Source organism: Mustela lutreola, chromosome 11, assembly GCF_030435805.1.
Source record: "Mustela lutreola isolate mMusLut2 chromosome 11, mMusLut2.pri, whole genome shotgun sequence".
In the NCBI taxonomy this organism is placed as follows: domain Eukaryota; kingdom Metazoa; phylum Chordata; class Mammalia; order Carnivora; family Mustelidae; genus Mustela; species Mustela lutreola.
In genome coordinates this window covers 12,848,601-12,867,047 of record NC_081300.1, presented here as the reverse complement: position 1 = coordinate 12,867,047, position 18,447 = coordinate 12,848,601, and the positions used below count along the sequence as shown (strand labels likewise).

General features: G+C 39.3%; 1 protein-coding gene across 4 annotated transcripts; it reads left to right on the top strand.

Moving 5' to 3' along the window:
* Positions 1-9,695: 9,695 nt before the first annotated feature.
* On the top strand, positions 9,696-18,345 carry SERPINB13 (serpin family B member 13). Of its 4 annotated transcripts, none has more exons than XM_059140174.1 (8): positions 9,696-9,867; positions 10,365-10,435; positions 10,621-10,633; positions 13,624-13,657; positions 14,137-14,256; positions 15,670-15,812; positions 16,014-16,169; positions 17,941-18,345. In XM_059140174.1, the coding sequence occupies exons 1-8, from the start codon at positions 9,703-9,705 to the stop codon at positions 18,343-18,345; spliced, it is 1,107 nt and encodes a 368-aa protein (XP_058996157.1). In that variant the 5' UTR covers positions 9,696-9,702. The 4 variants fall into 4 exon arrangements, with proteins under 4 accessions (XP_058996157.1, XP_058996153.1, XP_058996156.1 ...); XM_059140170.1 differs by having other exon boundaries at positions 13,624-13,752; positions 14,139-14,256; XM_059140173.1 differs by lacking the exon at positions 10,621-10,633 and having other exon boundaries at positions 10,365-10,421; positions 13,624-13,752; positions 14,139-14,256.
* Positions 18,346-18,447: the final 102 nt, after the last annotated feature.

Sequence of the window (18,447 nt, the reverse complement as noted above, 5' to 3'; positions counted from 1 at the left end):
TGAAGAGTGAAGAGTGATTGACTTCAGACATTAATAGAAATTTATGTTTAATATTTGTGTTAAACCAAAGGTTAACCAGTTGGAGAGTTGAGATAGAATGCACAATTGCTGAAACATTAGGGAAAAAAGAATGAAAAATACTGATCAATTCAAAGAAATATGATCAATAAGACAAGAAACAAGAAGGCATAGTGTATACATAATGTAAAATAAGGTGGCAATAAGTCTAAGGTACTAGAGATGTGGGTAAGTTAAATTCCACAATCACAAGACCACTGAATTAAAAAGACAAAGATTTATTTATACACTATTAATAGGACACAATAACAAAAATATGAGGATTAGAGTAACGATATAAGAGAAATACCCAAGAAGCATTAACAGAAGAAAAGTAAGAATAGTAACAATAACACCAGATGAAAATTTAATCAAAGCCCCAAACAGTAATGAACAAAGATAATCATGACACATATTTCTTTTTGTTGTTGTTGTTCATTTCCATTCTAATTTTTTGCAATTATGATTTGAAGCATTCTTTGTGTTCACAATTTTTAAAATGATTTTATTTATTTATTTGAGACAGAGAGAGAGAAAGAGATTCTGCTAGGCACAGAGTGGCTCGATCTCACAACCCTGAGATCATCACCTGAGCTGAAATCATGAGCAGATGCTTAACTGCCTGAGCCACCCAGGTGTCCCCACAGTGCTTTTTTTTTTTTTTTTTTTTTTTATTTATTTTAATTTTTTATTTTTTATAAACATATATTTTTATCCCCAGGGGTACAGGTCTGTGAATCACCAGGTTTACACACTTCACAGCACTCACCAAATCACATACCCTCCCCAATGTCCATAATCCCATCCCCTTCTCCCAAACCCCCTCCCCCCGGCAACCCTCAGTTTGTTTCGTGAGATTAAGAGTCACTTATGGTTTTTTTTTTTTTTTTTTTTTTTTTAAAGACTTTATTTATTTATTTGACAGAGAGAAATCACAAGTAGGTAGAGAGGCAGGCAGAGAGAGAGAGAGGAGGAAGCAGGCTCCCTGCTGAGCAGAGAGCCCGATGCGGGACTCGATCCCAGGACCCTGAGATCATGACCTGAGCCGAAGGCAGCGGCTTAACCACTGAGCCACCCAGGCGCCCTCACTTATGGTTTTTAAGTGGTATTTAATTCATAAGGTAAAATGTTGGCTCATGGTTGATTCTTTGGGGAACATTTTTATGAACTGAAAAGTTTTGATTTTCACTATTTTCTTCTTATAGTAGTTTTGCATGTTTGTTGGACAACTTTTTCTGTTCATTCTGAAATGTATAGAATTTGGAGGCTAAAAAGGACTAAAATGACATTACTTTAGGAAGGCAATGTTTCTTGGTTCAAGAGTACCCTCTTCTGTTGGAATAGTAAAGTACAGCTTGTAAAACAAATGGTGCCTTACTATTATGCCTGTAGATTTGAACTACGTGTGCCAATATTTGAAATCAGGCGGCTTCCATTAAACTTGATGGAACAGTTCCACCAGAAGAACAAATATTGATAAAGGAGACTAACTCATTATGCAGAGATTTAATGATCATCTTTTTTATTGCGTTATGTTAGTCACCATAAAATACATCATTAGTTTTTGATGCAGTGTTCCAAGATTCATTGTTTATGTACAACCCCCAGTGCTCCATGCAAAACATGCCCTCCTTAATACCCACCACCAGGCTCACCTAACCCCCAAGCCCCTCCCCTCCAAAAGCCCCCAGTTTGTTTCTAGAGTCCACAGTCTCTCATGGTTCATCTTTCCCTCCAATTTTCCCCAATTCACTTTTCCTTTCCTTCTCCTAATATCCTCTATGTTATACCTTATGTTCCACAAGTAAGTGAAACCATATGATAATTGACTTTCTCTGCTTGACTTAGTTCACTCAGCATAATCTCCTCCAGTCCCAGCCATGTTGATGCAAAAGTTGGGTATTCATCCTTTCTGATGGCTAAGTAATATTCCATTGTATATATGGACCATATCTTCCTTATATATACATCTATATGGACCATGTCTTCTTTATCCATTGGTCTGTTGAAGGGCATCTTGGCTCTTTCCACAGTTTGGCTATTGTGGACATTGCTGCTATGAACATTGGGGTACATATGGCCCTTCTTTTCACTACATCTATATCTTTGGGGTAAATACCCAGTAGTGCAATTGCTGGGTCATACTGTAGCTCTATTTTTAATTTTTTAAGGGATTCCACACTGTTTTCTAAAGTGGCTGCACCAACTTGCATTCCCACAAACAGTGTAAGAGGGTTCCCCTTTCTCCACATCCTCTCCAACATTTGTTGTTTCCTACCTTGTTAATCTTTGCCATTCTAACTGCTATAGGTGGTATCTCAATGTGGTTTTAATTTGAATTTCCCTGATGGCTAATGATGATCAACATTTTTTCATATGTTTGCTAGTCATTTGTATGTCTTCTTTCTAAAAGATTCCAAGTGAGTTAACCGATAGTTTACCAAGTAAGGAAGTTCTCCAAGATAGTTAGTTAGCTAGTTACCCAAAATTTAAAACAAACAAAAAAAAGCCGCCTTATACACCAGCAATAGCTACTTGAAAGTTCAACATTTTGGTTAATTCATTGCATTTAGTTCTATTTGAGATTTTCTCATTATTCATTCATTTGTTTATTTATAATCTGCATCTCCCCAGTAGAATGTCAATCTGATGAGAGAAGTGCTGTTTTACATCTTATTCATTGTTGTTTCTCTGTACTTAAACCAGTATCTGACACAGGGAAATGCTTAAATAATACTGGTTGAATAAATGAATGAGTGGAAAAACCAAAGACCCTATTCACAAAAATATCAAAACTATAAAATATTTATGAATAAATCTAAAATACACGTGTTTCTGTGTGATGAATAACACAAATATGGAAATATTAAAAATATAAGCATAGAGTTCAATGATTTGTCAAACAGTGAATATCCATGCAACCACCATCCAGGTAAAAAATATATATATATAACATTATCATTACTCCAAAGCTTCTCCTGTTCTCCCATATCGCTTTCCAATTCTTACTTTCTTTGTCCTCTTCAAAGTATAACCGTTATGCTTACTGGCAGCACTATAGTCAAGTTTTGCCTGCTTTTGAACTTCATATAAATAGAATCATACAGTCTATATTATTTTGCATTTGGCTTCTTTTCATCAATATTGTTTTTAATGCTCAACCATTTTGTCATCTATAGCTTTAGTTCATTCCTTATCATGGCTGTGTAGTATCTCATTGTGTGAATGCACCATAATTTATGTCTATGTTCTACCATCATATGTATCTTTTGGTGCCCGTGAGTGCACATTTCTGGGTGTGTATCTGAGGTGGAATTTCTAGGTCATAGAGTATATGTATGTTGAACTTTAATAAGGCCTTTTGATTAGTGCAAGTTTTACCTTTTATGTAGTCCAATTTATTAAACTTTACTATTCATGCTAATGTTTTGTTGTGTTTCATTTAGCTCTGCAGGTCATTTAGTATTGATATTTTGCATATGGTATGAGGCAGTAGTCAAGATTTATTTTTTCCTAATGGTTATCCAACTGCCTCTGCAGCAATACTTGGAAAAAAATTGAGTGAGCATATATGCACAGATACGTTTCTGGGCCTTTCTTCTGCCCCATCCTTTGGCCAAATCACATTTAATTATTTAATGACAAACACTCTCCAAGAGTGTTTTGGTTATTTTTGGCTTTCTGAATCAGCTGGTCAATTTTTTTGAAAAAACAAAACAAAACAAAAAACCCAAAAACCCAGAAACTCCTGGGATTTCAACTGAGATTACAGTGACCAATTTTGACAGAATCGACATCTTTGCAATACTGAGTCTTCCAAAGCATAAATGAAGCATAGTCCTCCATCAATTTAGGTCTTCCCAAGTTTCCTGGATTATGTTTGGAGGGAGGCTTACCCATCTTTCATTTTTACTAGAAATGTGATGTTTTGGGTACTCTTTCAAAGAATACACTTAAAAATTTTTCATTTTCTAATTGTATGTTGCTAGTTTATAAACAGTATTTGATATTTTTAATAGTCACCTTGTATTCAGCAATTTTGCTATACTCACCTTTAAATTCTTATAATGTGTGTGTCAATTCCTCTGTGAATAATTTTATTTTGTTTTGGGTCTTGAAACTTATTCAGTTGCGTTGTCACATTTGCTGAATTCATCTTTTTTTCCCCCTATTCTTTCTTCCAGCCCTGGTTCAGTTTTGAAGGGGAGCAGTGATAGTGGGCATACTTGTTTCATTTTTGCTCACAAAGACAAAACTGGTTTTCCATCTCTTTATTTCCTCCATTCCTTTCTATCTGTGAACTCTACTGAGGAACGTGTAAGAGGAACATATCCCTGGCTCAGTATGTAAAGCTGACAATATCTCCCACATTGATCTATCAGTTCTAAATGTTCCAATCTAAATCTCCAGGGAAATTTCCATAGGCCTTGGAAAAGCTCATCTAAAGGAGATTGTGTGCAAGAATTTCCAAGGAATGTTTAGAAAGCAAAAACAGCGAGAGAGCTTGGGATAGATATGAAGATGCGTGGTCTTGGTTAGCTTCTCTAGAAGCAGGGCTGCAGATCGGAGTTCTTGTTCAGGGAGTTTTCTGGGTGGGGAGGAGAGGAGAGGGTTTCCTTGAGAGAAGCAGGACAGGGAAGGGAAACCTGTTCATCAATCATGTCTCAGCTACAGGCTGGATTCACTCTGATCCTGTGGCTGAAGCTCTGGAGGACAAATTACACTACGAAATGAGCCCTGTTTTGTCGCAAGGGGACTGTCCTGTCCTTTTATATCTTTATGCCAGTGAGTCACAGCTGAGGTGTGCCCTGGCTGGGGGTGGCGTGCTGCGTGGCTCCCACTTGAACTGTCAACCAGAACGGCAGCCTGGTGACAGGAGCACTGGCTGGCAAAGGGAATCTTCTTGGGACCCAGCAGCAGCCATTACATTAAAGGCTTGAAGAAGAAAAATGTCACATGCCAATATCAGTCACAGATGTGCAGAGGTTGTGTCTAAACTTGGGATAGGTGGGGAACCTCTGAGTACTCTGGGTCAGGGCTTAATTATTTTCATGTCCTCGCTCGGAAGCACTGGAACCACTTTTATGGTTTCCAAGTGTCAATGTATTTTCTACCGTTGGGACATTTTTGATACTGGGAGGAGAGAGCTGATGAAATAGTAGGTTAGGGAGGGGTCCAGCCATTGGAGGTTGTGATGACATTGAAGATTAGGTTTAGGAAGAACAAGGATGAGAATCTGTAACCAGAGGGGGGAATTTTGGAGGCCAGTAATTTCCAGTAGGAGCAGTTCCTGGTGGTGATGACACCCAAAGGGTGACCATGTATGTGGATCACAGAGGAGAGGGAAGGGGAGGGTCAGGAAAGTGTGAAATGCCTCCAGCATGGATTGTGAAGATATACAGAGGGGTGGTGGGGTTAGAGAAGACAGGAAGAACTTGTGTGTGCAGAGTGGTGGGTGGGGGGAGATATGCTTGGGGAAAGAAGGGGTAAGTCTCTAAGGGGAACACTGAAGGTGATCAAAGGTAGAAATGCTTCATGCGGAGCAAGTGCATAGCACGAGGCATGGGAACCTTGCTTCCTGAACCCAAGATATGAGTAGCGGTCTCAGGGAAGAATGTGGGATGTGTGGTCCGCAGGGGAAAGCTAGGCCTCCCTGTGAAAGTGCCTGGTAGAGGAAATGCATTAGGACAAAGCAGACGTCTTGTGGAGGTAGCTGGGCCATTGAATAGGGGATCTAGGGTCACAGAAAAAGAAATTAGAAGACAAATACTGATAGGGATGTTCAAACATAAAGAATTATTGCCAACTCAAAGATTTCATACCATTTAAAAAAACCCAACACCTTCATTTCAATGGCATCCAGTCTTAACTCCATAACCACGTGCTGATTCTTTCCAAATCTTACTCAATTGGTGTATCTCTCAGTGACAATGAGAAGGTAAAATTAATTAAATACTGTTTTGAGTTTGCTTAAAGAGCTATAATCAGAATATTAAAAAACAGAAGGTGAATTGTGAATGTTGAGATTGGCACATATATTACCTGTGCCCTTAGAAGGTGTATCACTGAGCTACTTCCTTTGGCAGACTTGCAGGTGAGAGGGAAGAGTTAAGATGTCCTTCTATGATTTGTTTCTTGGAAACAATGACAAATCTTCATACCCTTTGCCCAAGACTAAAGCTGAGAATAGTCCAAGAACTGTTTATTTTTTTTAAATTTTTATGTCAATTCATCAATTTTTTATGTCGATTTATTTAACATACAGTGTATTAATATACAGTTTCAGAGGTAGAATTCAGTGACTCATCCTTTACACACAAAACCTAGTGTGCCCTCCTTAATGCCCATCACATTCCCCCACCAATCTCCCATCTAGGACCCCTTGGTTTGTTCTCTATAGTGAAGCATCTCTATGGTTTGCCTCCCTGTTTTTCTCTTGTTTTATTTTTCTTTCCCTTCCCCTATGTTTATCTGTTTTGTTTCTTAAATTCTCCACATGAGTGAAATCATATGATATTTGTCTCTCTCTGATTGACTTATTTTGATTAGCATAATACTCTCTAGTTCCATCCACATCATTGCAAATGGCAAGATTTCATTCTTTTTGATGGCTGAGTAATATTCTCTCTCTGCCCCCCCTACACACACACACACACACACACATACACACACACACACATCACCTCTTCTTTATCTATTCATCTGTAGATGTACATCTGGGCTCTTTTCCATATTTTGGCAGTTGTGGACATTGCTGCTATAAACATTGGGTTGGGTGTGTCCCTTTGAATCAATACGTTTGTATCTTTTGGATAAATACCTAGTAGAAACATTGTTTCTTAAATGGGTTAGTAGAGACAATAGGGATACCTCTGGATTAGCAGAAAATAACTGGGATTTGGAGATGTAATTTATTGATTATTTAAAATAGTGTTGCTTTCCTGAAATCAGGGAGCTTGTTGGATGTTTATGAATTATTGGTCCTTAGCCCAGTGTTTGGTACATAGTAGACACTCAGCGAATGTTTACTGAGTCAACTAAAATGAGGGATTTCATAATTCGTGGAAAGAATGCTTGGGAACAAGAGTGGTGGGTGGTGTGTATATGTGTGTGGTCACTGCCTGCCCCAAACTTCTCACTAATTTTTCTGGTTCTTTTCTAGCAAGATAGCTTTCTTTCATTTTCTTCTTTTCATCTGATATCTTAAAATAATACAACTGCTAAGTTAACTTTATTGCAGAGACTGGGCTTGTCAGGACGCAACCTTGTACACCCACGGTAAGTAAAGTATGCATTAAATCAGATCTTCGTCAAGCTATAAACCAGTGGTTTCCAACCTTGGCTGCACATCGTAATCACCTGGGGTGATAAAAATTCCAATGTCTTATTCTCACCCTAGAAAATGCTCACTTAAGTTGTCTGGGCATTGTTTTTGTTTGTTTGTTTCCCAGGAGATTTTAATGTGTATCTAAGATGGAGAACCAGTGCTCTGAACAATTTTTTCCAGAGGATCCCTAAGAACACTGGGGAGGAAGGCCCTTTCATAGTCTTTCCACCTGGGCCAAAATTCACTTGACTTGGCCATTTTGGTCCTGAGTTGAGCTCCTGCTTTTAGTCTTATTTTGCTGTCTGGTTGATTTTTATCTCTTTATACTTGGAATTCCAAAATCCTTTTTTTTTTTTTAAATTTTATTTATTTATTTGACAGAGAGAGAGAGAGAGAGAGATCACAAGTAGGAGGAGAGGCGGCAGAGAGAGAGAGGTGGAGGAAGCAGGCTCTCTGCTGAGCAGAGAGCCTGATGTGGGGCTCAATCCCAGGATCCTGAGATCATGACCTGAGCCAAAGGCAGAGGCTTAAGCCATTGAGCCACCCAGGCGCCCACCAAAATCCTTTATAAGGGAATTCAAGAATTTACACTCTATTCCTCTACGTCATAAGGTGCAGCCTTTTTGAGTTCCCAGAACAATTAGCTGACAAGTGCATAACTTTATGGCTACGAGTGGAAGAAATAGGAAATCCAATCCTCAGTTTTGTCAAAAGCCTTGTATCCTAATTTTTATTAGGGAAATCGTCATTGAGAAATCAAAGGTTGTTTCACTGGAAAGGCAACAATAATGACTAGGGAGAGGCAGAGCACTATAAATTTAAGATCTCAACAACTCATGTTACATGTGTTTCCTGGTTCCTTGTCAGCCACCTCTGTCTCTTCAAAAATCAGGTAAGTTCTTTCTTTGGCTTTAGCTGAAGACTTCTGTGTTTTAAGAACCCTTGAGGTTTGTTGATTTGAGAGAAGTAGTTTTGTTGTGCATAGTTTTCCTTGGGCTGGTTTTATTTAATGCAGAGCCTACAGAGCCATGACAGTGTATCTTCATCTTGTTTGACGGTAAGTTAATTCATTTTATTTCTCAGTTAACTTGCAAGGAATTCCCACAAGGCAACTTGGGGGTTTTAACAGCAGATATAGAATGCCTTAGCAGGGATGGGCCCTTGATGGCCAAAACCCTTCAAAGTATTTAAGCTTGCAAAAAATTTTGTTCTGCATTAATCTCATTCTTGTTTTAGGATTTTTCTGAAAGCCTTTGTAAATTACTTATAACATAGCTGGTGGGGAAGAAATTATAAAGTATGTTTTATTTATTTATTTATTTATTTATTAAAAGATTTTATTTATTTATTTGACAGAGAGAGATCACAAGTAGGCAAAGAGGCAGGAAGAGAGATTGGGGGAAGCAGGCGCCCTGCCAAGCAGAGAACCCGATGCGGTGCTCGATCCCAGGACCCTGAGACCATGACTGGAGCCAAAAGCAGAGGCTTAACCCACTGAGCCACCTAGGCACCCCAAAGTGTGCTTTATTTATTTTGGTAAATATTAATTGCTCTTCAAAATTATTTCTTTTTGTGTGAGATAACGAAAGTAATATGAACTCATGGTACAAGCCTGAGACAATATAGAAAAGTATAGAAGAGAAAACACTCTCACTCCTACTTAATAATCCACGGCAAAGAGTTTTATCTTTGTCCCTCAGGGAAAGTTCTGCCCAGAGTCAAGTTTGCATGCAGTTAGGGATTGGGGTTTCAAAGAATGAATGTAACATGCCATTCGCTGCACTAGATCTCAATCTTGAGAAATAGAAAGTATTGAGGAGCCAGTATTGGCTTTATTATTTTAAGGCTGGATTGGAGAACACTGCTTGGACCTGAGGTCGGCAGGGATTCCTAGGCCTTCCCCTGGTCTGACCATGGGCCAGCAGCTGGACAGCAAGACAGGAATAGGCAAGGGCTGGGCCTGCCTGGGGAAGATTAGCACAGGAGGAGGCAGTGGGCAGGCAGATACAGGCAGGCTCTGGGAGAGGACAAGAGAGAAGGAAACCATTTAGGCGTTAACCCTGCTGCCTGGGGAAATGAGAACAGAAACACTGTCTGCTGCCAGACTGAGTCTCGTCTCCTGCTCAGAGAAGACCGAGAGAGGGGGGAGAAGCTGACTGCAGTGAGTTTTCCCTGGCAGGGTGAAAATCTCTATTTTTTGAATCACTGCAGGGAGGGGAAGAGAAGCAGGAAGGGCTCCTCTGATAGAAAGCAATTCAAATAAGTGAGATGTTCTTGTTTGGTTTTTGACTGTTGTTCCAGATCTTGCTGGAATCTTCATGGATTCGCCTGGTGCAGCATACACTCAGTTTGGGTTTAGTCTCTTCCAAAAGCTGAATAAAATACAAGATGGCAACATTTTCTTTTCCCCTGTGGGCATTTCAGCTGCCATTGGCATGCTCGTCCTGGAGGCCCAAGAAGCTGCCTCGGTCCAGTTACAGAAGGTAGGGAGGCTCTCACTGCTGTCCCACACGGGCTGGTTGCTGGGGGCAGCCAGCCAGCGTTACTTTGAAATGGGGTTGGGAAACTGAGAATGCATATGAAGACACAGAGCAATTTCAGATCTGTCAGGGAAGTCCTCCTCCTTCTCCAAATACCGCCATGCCATCTGTTCTCTGGTGCTTGAAATTCCTTTGAGTGGGGATTGATGTGGCCTTGTTCAAAGTCATTAACCTCATAATTAAATATAGAGTGTGAAGAACAGAACCTTCTGGAAGATGTTGCGTAGTGCCCACTGGGCCATAAATGACACATCAAATGTCAATACATGAATGGCCAAACCACTGTAGGAGAGATCAATGGGCAGTTGAGACCTTTGCATGATTTTGCAAAGGAGAGAAATATGACCTGTTTACCACTGACGTTTCTTTAACATTTTACTAATTCTGTGTGAGGATTTCTCTGTTCTGACCACAACCAGACTATTTTCTGTCCCTTCCAGATGCTTTTCTCTGAAAAAGATGCAGAGGGCTCAAAAGTCAAAACCGAAGAACAAATGGTGAGGAGACAGGTGTTGCAACCTTCAGGATGGCTGCTTCGTTGATGTGGGCTCCCTGGGAAAATGTGTAGGAGAGCTAATAGTTTATACTTATTTTTAAGCAATTACAAACACTGCAGCCAAGTGGGGTTGCTGGTATTTTACAATAATACACCCTTAATATTAAGGGAGACTTTTAAAAAAAGATTTACTTATTTAGAGAGGGGGAGAGAGCACGAACTGGGGGAGAAGCAGAGGGGGAGGGAGAGGGAGAGAAAGAGCCCACGATGTGAGGCGTGATCTCAGGATTCTAAGATCGTGACCCGAGCTGAAGCCAAGGATCAGATGGTCAACCGACTGAGCCACCCACGTGCCTTGAGGAGACTTTAAAGCTCTTTGACCACTCTGATGTTAAGTGTGCATAGACTGCAAAGTCCCTATGGCAGTGTGAATGGGTTTAAGAGTTTAAATCCTGACCCAGTGACTTAATAGCCATGCTACCTTGGGCAAGTTATTTTCTTTGAGCCTCCATGATGTGTCCAGTGGAGTATCTGGAACACACTGGTGACTCACCTGGTAATGATGACGGTGGTAATAGGCAATGCTATTACTACATTCCATTTTTATTTTAAACCCCTTATTGATATTTTATTTTAAAAATATATTAGCACAGGACCACTGACTTCTTAGGGTCTCTTCCAGCTCTAGGGATGTAGTATTCCTTACCTAAAGAATAATATGCTCAAATGTGGGGAAGTTCATTGGTCAGGGCTGGAATCTGGAGATGGTTAGAGGTCTCAGGAGGGGTACATCTGCCTGACAGTAGTCATAGCTCAGTCCCAGATGCTCATAAAATCATAGCTCCAATCACCTAGCAATATGAGCTGTTCATTTCACAGTCCCACATGGCCAGGTTGTCTGGTTGACTTAGTGGCATATGTGGAGAGTCAGGCTTCCTCACAAAATTTGTGCAACCAAATTGGGTCACACAGCTGCTCCACTGTCCACTCAATCAAGAAACACAGTTGTTTTCAGAGCCTTCTCCCTCTCAAGTATAGTAGCTTGTACAGAATCTTTATGGGAATTAGAAAAACAAACACCCCATTGGATAGGTGCCCACTCCTGGCTTGGTGATGGGGCTAAGGGTTGAATTCCAACTTTGTGCAGGTCACAAACTGTATGGCTCTGCAGAGCAACTCTGTCCATTTCTCAGGACTTTTCTGTGAGCCACAGAGGTACAAAAAAGAATAGAATTACTGACTGAAAGGATATTAGGACTGGGGCCTGTCTTGGAGGCCATCCACTCTAATCTCCTTTCTTAATAGATGAGAAAACAGATGAGTAAAATGGGCTGCCCAAAGATATGCCAGATGTACATTTGATTATATTACATGAATTCAGAGTATTCTGAGCTTTGCTTTTAAAAACTGAATTTCAAGATCTTAGTAGGAGATCTTGACAATTTTAAGATTTGTTGAAGGAAAACTGCTCCACTACTCACACTTCTGACACCAAATGTGGTTTTTTTTTCCTCCTCACATTAAATAATTGTGATATTAACTGCCTGCAGTCAGAGAAGACCCCAAACATTAAGGGCTCCATTCCATGAGACTTGTCCTACTTTAGATGCCAATTGCAAGGAAGTGAGTTCCCAGATTACCCACACTTCTCTCCAACTTGGCTATAAATCGCAGGATCCCATTACCCCCTACTTAGGTTTGATAGTTTGCTATAATGGCCCACAGAACTCAGGGAAACAATAGTTTACTGTAAAGGATACAAATGAACAGGTAGATGAAGAGTTATATAGGGTTAGGTCTCAAATTGTCCCAAGAGCAAGAGCTTCTATCCCTGCAGACTTTGGAGTTATCACCCCCCGACCCAACACATGAATGTTAAACACTGTAGTTCAGGGTTTTTTATGAAAGCTTTATCATATAGGCATGATCAATTATTAGTTCTGTCTCTAGCCCTTCTCCTTTTCCTTGAAGATGGGAGATGGGCCTGAAAATTCTAAGCTTGTAATTATGGTTTGGTCTTTTCTGGTGACCAGCTCCCCCCGCACTCCCCCTTGAAGCTGTTCAGGATCCTACCAAGAGTTGTTTTATTAGAACAAAAGATGCTCCTATACGAGGAAATTCCAAGGGATTTAGGAGTTCTGTGTCAGGAACTGGGATCAAAGAGCAAAGAGCAAATATTAAAAACAAAAGATACTCCAGGTACCCCTATCACTCAGCAAATTACAAGGCTTAAAAATTCTGTTAGGAATTGGAGAAAGAGACCAAATATACATTTTTTAATGTAACATATGTAAAATATTTTGTTAATTTTTATATATTATTTTTGTTGAAATAATATATAATACTTATATATTATATTAATATATAATTATGTATTATAGTTACATTGAAATGATGTTTAGATAGATTTGGTTGGAAAAAAATATAATATTAAATTTGATTCCATCTGTTTCTTTTTACATTTAAGAATGTAGTTACGGGGACGCCTGGGTGGCTCAGTTGGTTAAGCAGCTGCCTTCGGCTCAGGTCATGATCCCAGCGTCTTGGGATCGAGTCCCACATCAGGCTCCTTGCTCCGCAGGGAGCCTGCTTCTCCCTCTGCCTCTGTCTGCCATTCTGTCTGCCTGTGCTTGCTCTCTCTCTCTCTCTGATAAATAAAATCTTTAAAAAAAAAAAAAAAAGAATGTAGTTACGGAAAATCTAAGATTATATATGTGATTCACATTTGTGCCTTGCATTGTATTTCTATGGGACAGCAATCGTCTACAGTATATACCTGGAAGGTAGGGTTTATGTGTGTTTGACTTCGTTAAATATTAAATTGTTTGCCAATGGGATTATAACAATATCTATTCCACTTAGCCATGTGCATTGGCCAATCATACAATCGTAGAGAGAGTGGGACCTGACCCCACTGGCTTTGAAATCCCCAGTCATTGATATTCATGTACAGTTGACCCTTGAATAACATGGGGTTGAATGGCACAGGTCCACTTAGATGAGAATTTCCTTTGGATAAATGTAACACAGTACTATAAATGTATTTTCTCTTCCTTAGGATTTCCTTAATAACATTTTCTTTTCTTAAGCTTACTTTATTTTAAGAACACAGCACATTATACATATATATGCATACATATACATATGTACATATATGTATATACATATACATATATTTTGTTTTGATTTTGAAGATTGACAAGATTGACAAGACAGAAGAAATACATCACCAATTCCAAGAGTTTCTGGATGAGATAGGCAAACCCACTAGTGATTTTGAACTAAAAATAACCAACAAGCTATTTGGAGAAAAGACATACCTCTTCCTTCAAGTAAGTTTTGCTGTGTCACCACATCTGTGAGTGGTATTCATGAATGGCCAATGGCCCTTCTGTGACTGTGGGTCCTGAAGACATACTGCCTCAGCTGATGGCCTGGTTTAGCCCATATCACTGAGTGTGCTCCCCTGCCTGTTCTCCAGACATCCAGACCATTTGGGAGTTTCTTTTTAATTCTGGCAGTCTAATTCGGAGTTTTGCCTTACCCCTATTGCACCTGAAAAAAACATGTATGGAAGTACTCAAAGTGATTTGCCCGGGTCCCAAATTCCCTGCTAACAATATTAGTTATCTTAATGTAGAAACACATTTACTTAGATATGTAAGAAATATATAGATTGAATTTTCAACCTTTGTATTCTTTCCTGTTCCTCCTGAAGAAATACTTAGATTACGTGGAAAAATATTACCATGCCTCTCTGGAACCTGTTGATTTTGTAAATGCAGCAGATGAAACTCGAAAGAAGATTAACTCCTGGGTTGAAAGCCAAACAAATGGTAGAGTATGGATCAGTCACTGAACATAAAACACTTCTTGAGTATCTGCACTGAGAGAAGACCTGAGCTTGATACTGCATGTGGGGCCAGGCTGTACAAGATTTGGGGAGGTGAAGACTTGAGATAAATTTTTCAGAGTTAGAAGGGCAGCACTGGGCACGAGGAATGGGAGAAGACCCTACAGATGGTGGAATTGTCTCAGCAAATGGGAGGGAGCTGAGGGGCACCAGAGAGGCACCAAAGAAAGCCAACTTCTTGGAAACACATAGTGGAGAATGATTTGCATGAGGTTGTGGATCATGGTATCTTTGGGGCTCCTGAAACTGGACTCCTGTCTCTGTTGTGTTCACTTCTTTTCCTTTATATCAGATCCTTCCTTTCTGAGTCTGGGTCCATAAGTGGAAATATCACAGGGTTTATCCTTTCTCTTTGTCAAGTGAGAAACTTTCGGTCTCTTCCCATCAAGACGTGCCTTTTACTACCTGTAGCTGGGGCTGCCCAGGCTTCATCTCCACCTGAGCATTAAACAGTGGTGATAAAAACTTTCAGCCTCATCCACAACAGAGAGCTTGACAGAGCCTTCACTTCTTCCTCCCTCTTTATCCCTTAGCATGAGGCAAATGCTCAAGAAATATCAGATGGGACTATTAATACGGAAATAGAACTTAGGGAGCAAGAGCTTATACTTTAGTGTTAGAGTTTCAGAATACATTTTTTAAAAATTCCAGTTATTAGGAAGACATTATTATTTTGCAGTCCATTTTTGGGTCTTTATACTTAGTCCAAAAAATGAACTAAAATTTGAAAGAGCAGGAAAAAAGAGGGCCTGTCAAATGGTTGATTGAAGGCAGTATTTAGTGTGGAATAGACTAATCCCAGGGACAAAAACATTAGCACCTTTTCCAGTAATAGAATAAATCTCTAAGTTTTGGGTGGTAACTATATCAAATGGGTAAAAATAATAACAGGTAACACTTACTAAATGCTTCTTAAGAGCCAGATAACTATAAGTGCTTTACACATATTAAGTCATTTATTCCTTGCAAAAACTCTATGAGGCAGGTTTTATTCCTGTTTTACAGATTTGGAAACTGAGGCACAGCGAGCTTAAATAACTTGTCTGAGATTCCTCAACCTGTAAGAGGCAAAACTGGATGTTAACAGAGGCAATCTGATCCCAGAGCTTGAACTCTTAACCATCACACCTCAATTTATCCAATGGGATAAATAGGAGATGGGCAAAGTGAGAACCTCCCTACGATTCTGCCAGCAAACCTGTTGTCAGCAAGGCCTTCAGGTGCTGACCTGGCTGAGTTTTTAATGATGAGTCAAGTCCATCTGCATCATATCTGCCATGCATAGCACTTGTGATTTTGAAGATGGGCCAATTTTTTTGTTGTTGTTCGTTTGCAGAAAAAATCAAGGACCTGTTTCCAGATGGTTCTCTAAACAGCTTCACCAAGCTGGTGCTGGTGAACATAGTTTATTTTAAAGGGCAATGGGACAGGGAGTTTAAGAAAGAAAATACCAAGGAGGAGGAATTTTGGCTGAATAAGGTATGGTCCTTTATTTATTTATTGTGTTTATACATGGAGTATAAAATCTAAAGTCATATTTGAGCAAATGTGGTAGATAGCAAAGGCGACTCTGAGGCTCTGATCTTTAGCATTGTTTTCTGTTGAGCTAATTATTTTGCTGAGCTAACTTGGTCATCTTATGCCTCTTTTGACATGGCATGCTCTGTTACTTTGTTGCAGAGTACAAGCAAATCTGTGCCAATGATGACACAGTGCCATTCTTTTAGCTTCACTTTCCTGGAAGACTTACAAGCCCAAATCCTGGGGATTCCATATAAAAACAACGACTTAAGCATGTTTGTGTTGCTGCCCAATGACATTGATGGTCTGGATAAGGTAAAAACCTTGTGTCTCCCCAATCTTACTTTCATTTCCTGAAGCTTTGAATTCCAAAGCTGGTTTCTAGGTAAGCCTGGAAACAGGACTTCTGATAGGGAGCTGGCATCTGGCAGTGCAAGCAGAAAATATCTCTATAGATGGATGTCTAAAAGAAGCATTAGATGGTATCAGGTTTACTGGAAACAACCAGAGTTAAAATACTTGGGGATGAGCTAAAATGAACAGTTAAGGTCATATGGGAATTCTAAAGATCAGCCACCTTTCTGATAAATGGTTGATCTCTATGCACCTTTTTCCTAGAAAAATTGCATTTGCACATACAGCAAAGTTTGCATCCTGTTCAGCAGGCTATTAGACCTCCTGAATTTCTGTCTTGGGCCATTAATTTCTTTTTAAAGATTTTAATTTTGGGGGGGCAGTATTATGTTTACAGCAAAGTCGAGAGAAAGGTACAGAGATTTCCCCTGGCCCCACACATACATAGCTTCCCTCATCATCAACATCACTTATCAGAATGGTAATTTTTTTTAACCAAGGATGAACCTACATCAGGACATAATCATCATCCCAAATCCATAAGACCTTTAATCTTGAACCTCTTGATTTAGTTTTTTGATTTAAACTTAGACTAAGATATCACTTAGAATGGGTCCAGTACATGGAAGTACTCAATAAATGATAGATACTCTATTATTATAATACTAGATGTTGTTCTGCTGCTGTGAAACATCTCTAGTAGCATTATATGTTGGAAAAATTTGGGACAGCAAAATGGCAATATATATGAAAGCTTTAAGAGTATTTATACTCTGACCCCAAAAATCCCAGTTGTGAGGATTGCCTTAGAGAAATAATTTGAAAGAAAAAAACTGCCTTCCTCACTGAAATCAGTAATTTCTGCCTTAAATACACTAGGATACCTAGTTTGAAATTTATCATCATCATCATTATCATCATTATTTTGGGATCTACAGTATCTATCAGCATCAGTCATGCTGGATACATACTAGAAGACTGTAAAGTGAATGGATGAATGTTTGGCAAAATTTATGAGCTTGATGGACTTATTATCCACCTGTTTGAAGATATTCAGGAGAGATACAGGCTTGTGAAAAGTTTACATTTAAACAAGTAACATGGACATTCAAAGAGATTGCAACTATGTAAAAATATATATAACATATAAATTATTTTAATTATAACATTTTATTTATATATAATTCATATAAATATACAACTTAATATAAAAAACTGTATATCATATATTCATAAAAGACTACAGGAGAACAGTAAAAAATGAAATAATATATATTAGATTGATAGAATAAGAACTCATTTCTCATCTTTAAAAATTCATATGCACAGATTATTTATTTATTTATTTTTAAAAGATTTTATTTATTTATTTGTGAGAGAGAGAGAGAGAGCACAGGCAGATAGAGTGGCAGGCAGAGACAGAGAGAGAAGCAGGCTCCCTGGTGAGCAAGGAGCCCGATGCGGGACTCGATCCTAGGACGCTGGGATCATGACCTGAGTTGAAGGCAGCTGCTTAACCAACCGAGCCACCCAGGTGTGCCTCACATATACACAGATAATTTAAATAAAGAAGTATAAGACAAGTGCTTGCTATATAAAGACAAGAGTCTAGTGAAATAAAATTTCTATTTTTATTTATTAAAATTAGTAATTTCTGATACAAATCAGTGTTGCAATGTTTCAACTTTGTATTGATAACGTATCACTTTCCCCTCCCCATTTTTCTTAATAGATTATAGATCAAATAACTCCAGAAAAATTAATAGAGTGGACAAGCCCTGGGCATATGAAAGAAAGGAATGTGATATTGCACTTGCCCCGGTTTGAAGTGGAGGATGGTTATGATCTGGAGGCCGTCTTGTCAGCCATGGGGATGGGGGAAGCCTTCAGCGTGTGCAGAGCTGACTATCCTGGGATGTCCTCGCACTCCAGGCTGCACGCACAGAAGTTCCTGCACAGGTCGTTTGTGGTGGTAACCGAGGAAGGCACGGAGTCTTCGGCAGCCACCGGTGTGGGCTTTGCTCTCACCTCAGCGCCAGGTTGTGAACATTTTTATTGCAATCACCCTTTCCTGTTCTTCATCAAGCACCAGGAATCCAACAGCATCCTCTTCTTTGGTAGATTTTCTTCTCCTTAGGATAGTCATCGCTTTGGCAGAAAACGAGTGGTGGGGTATAATTGAGACTATGGAAATAGCCCAGCCTTCAAAAATAAATTGTTTTACTTGCTTGCATTCCAA

Bases quoted from the DNA above. Each gene is read 5' to 3' on its own strand.
- SERPINB13 (XM_059140170.1), top strand. From the start codon at position 9,703: ATGGATTCGCCTGGTGCAGCATACACTCAGTTTGGGTTTAGTCTCTTC. The intron at 9,868-10,364 runs GTAGGGAGGCTC...TGTCCCTTCCAG, and splicing joins CCTCGGTCCAGTTACAGAAG to ATGCTTTTCTCTGAAAAAGA. The intron at 15,813-16,013 runs GTATGGTCCTTT...ACTTTGTTGCAG, and splicing joins AGGAATTTTGGCTGAATAAG to AGTACAAGCAAATCTGTGCC.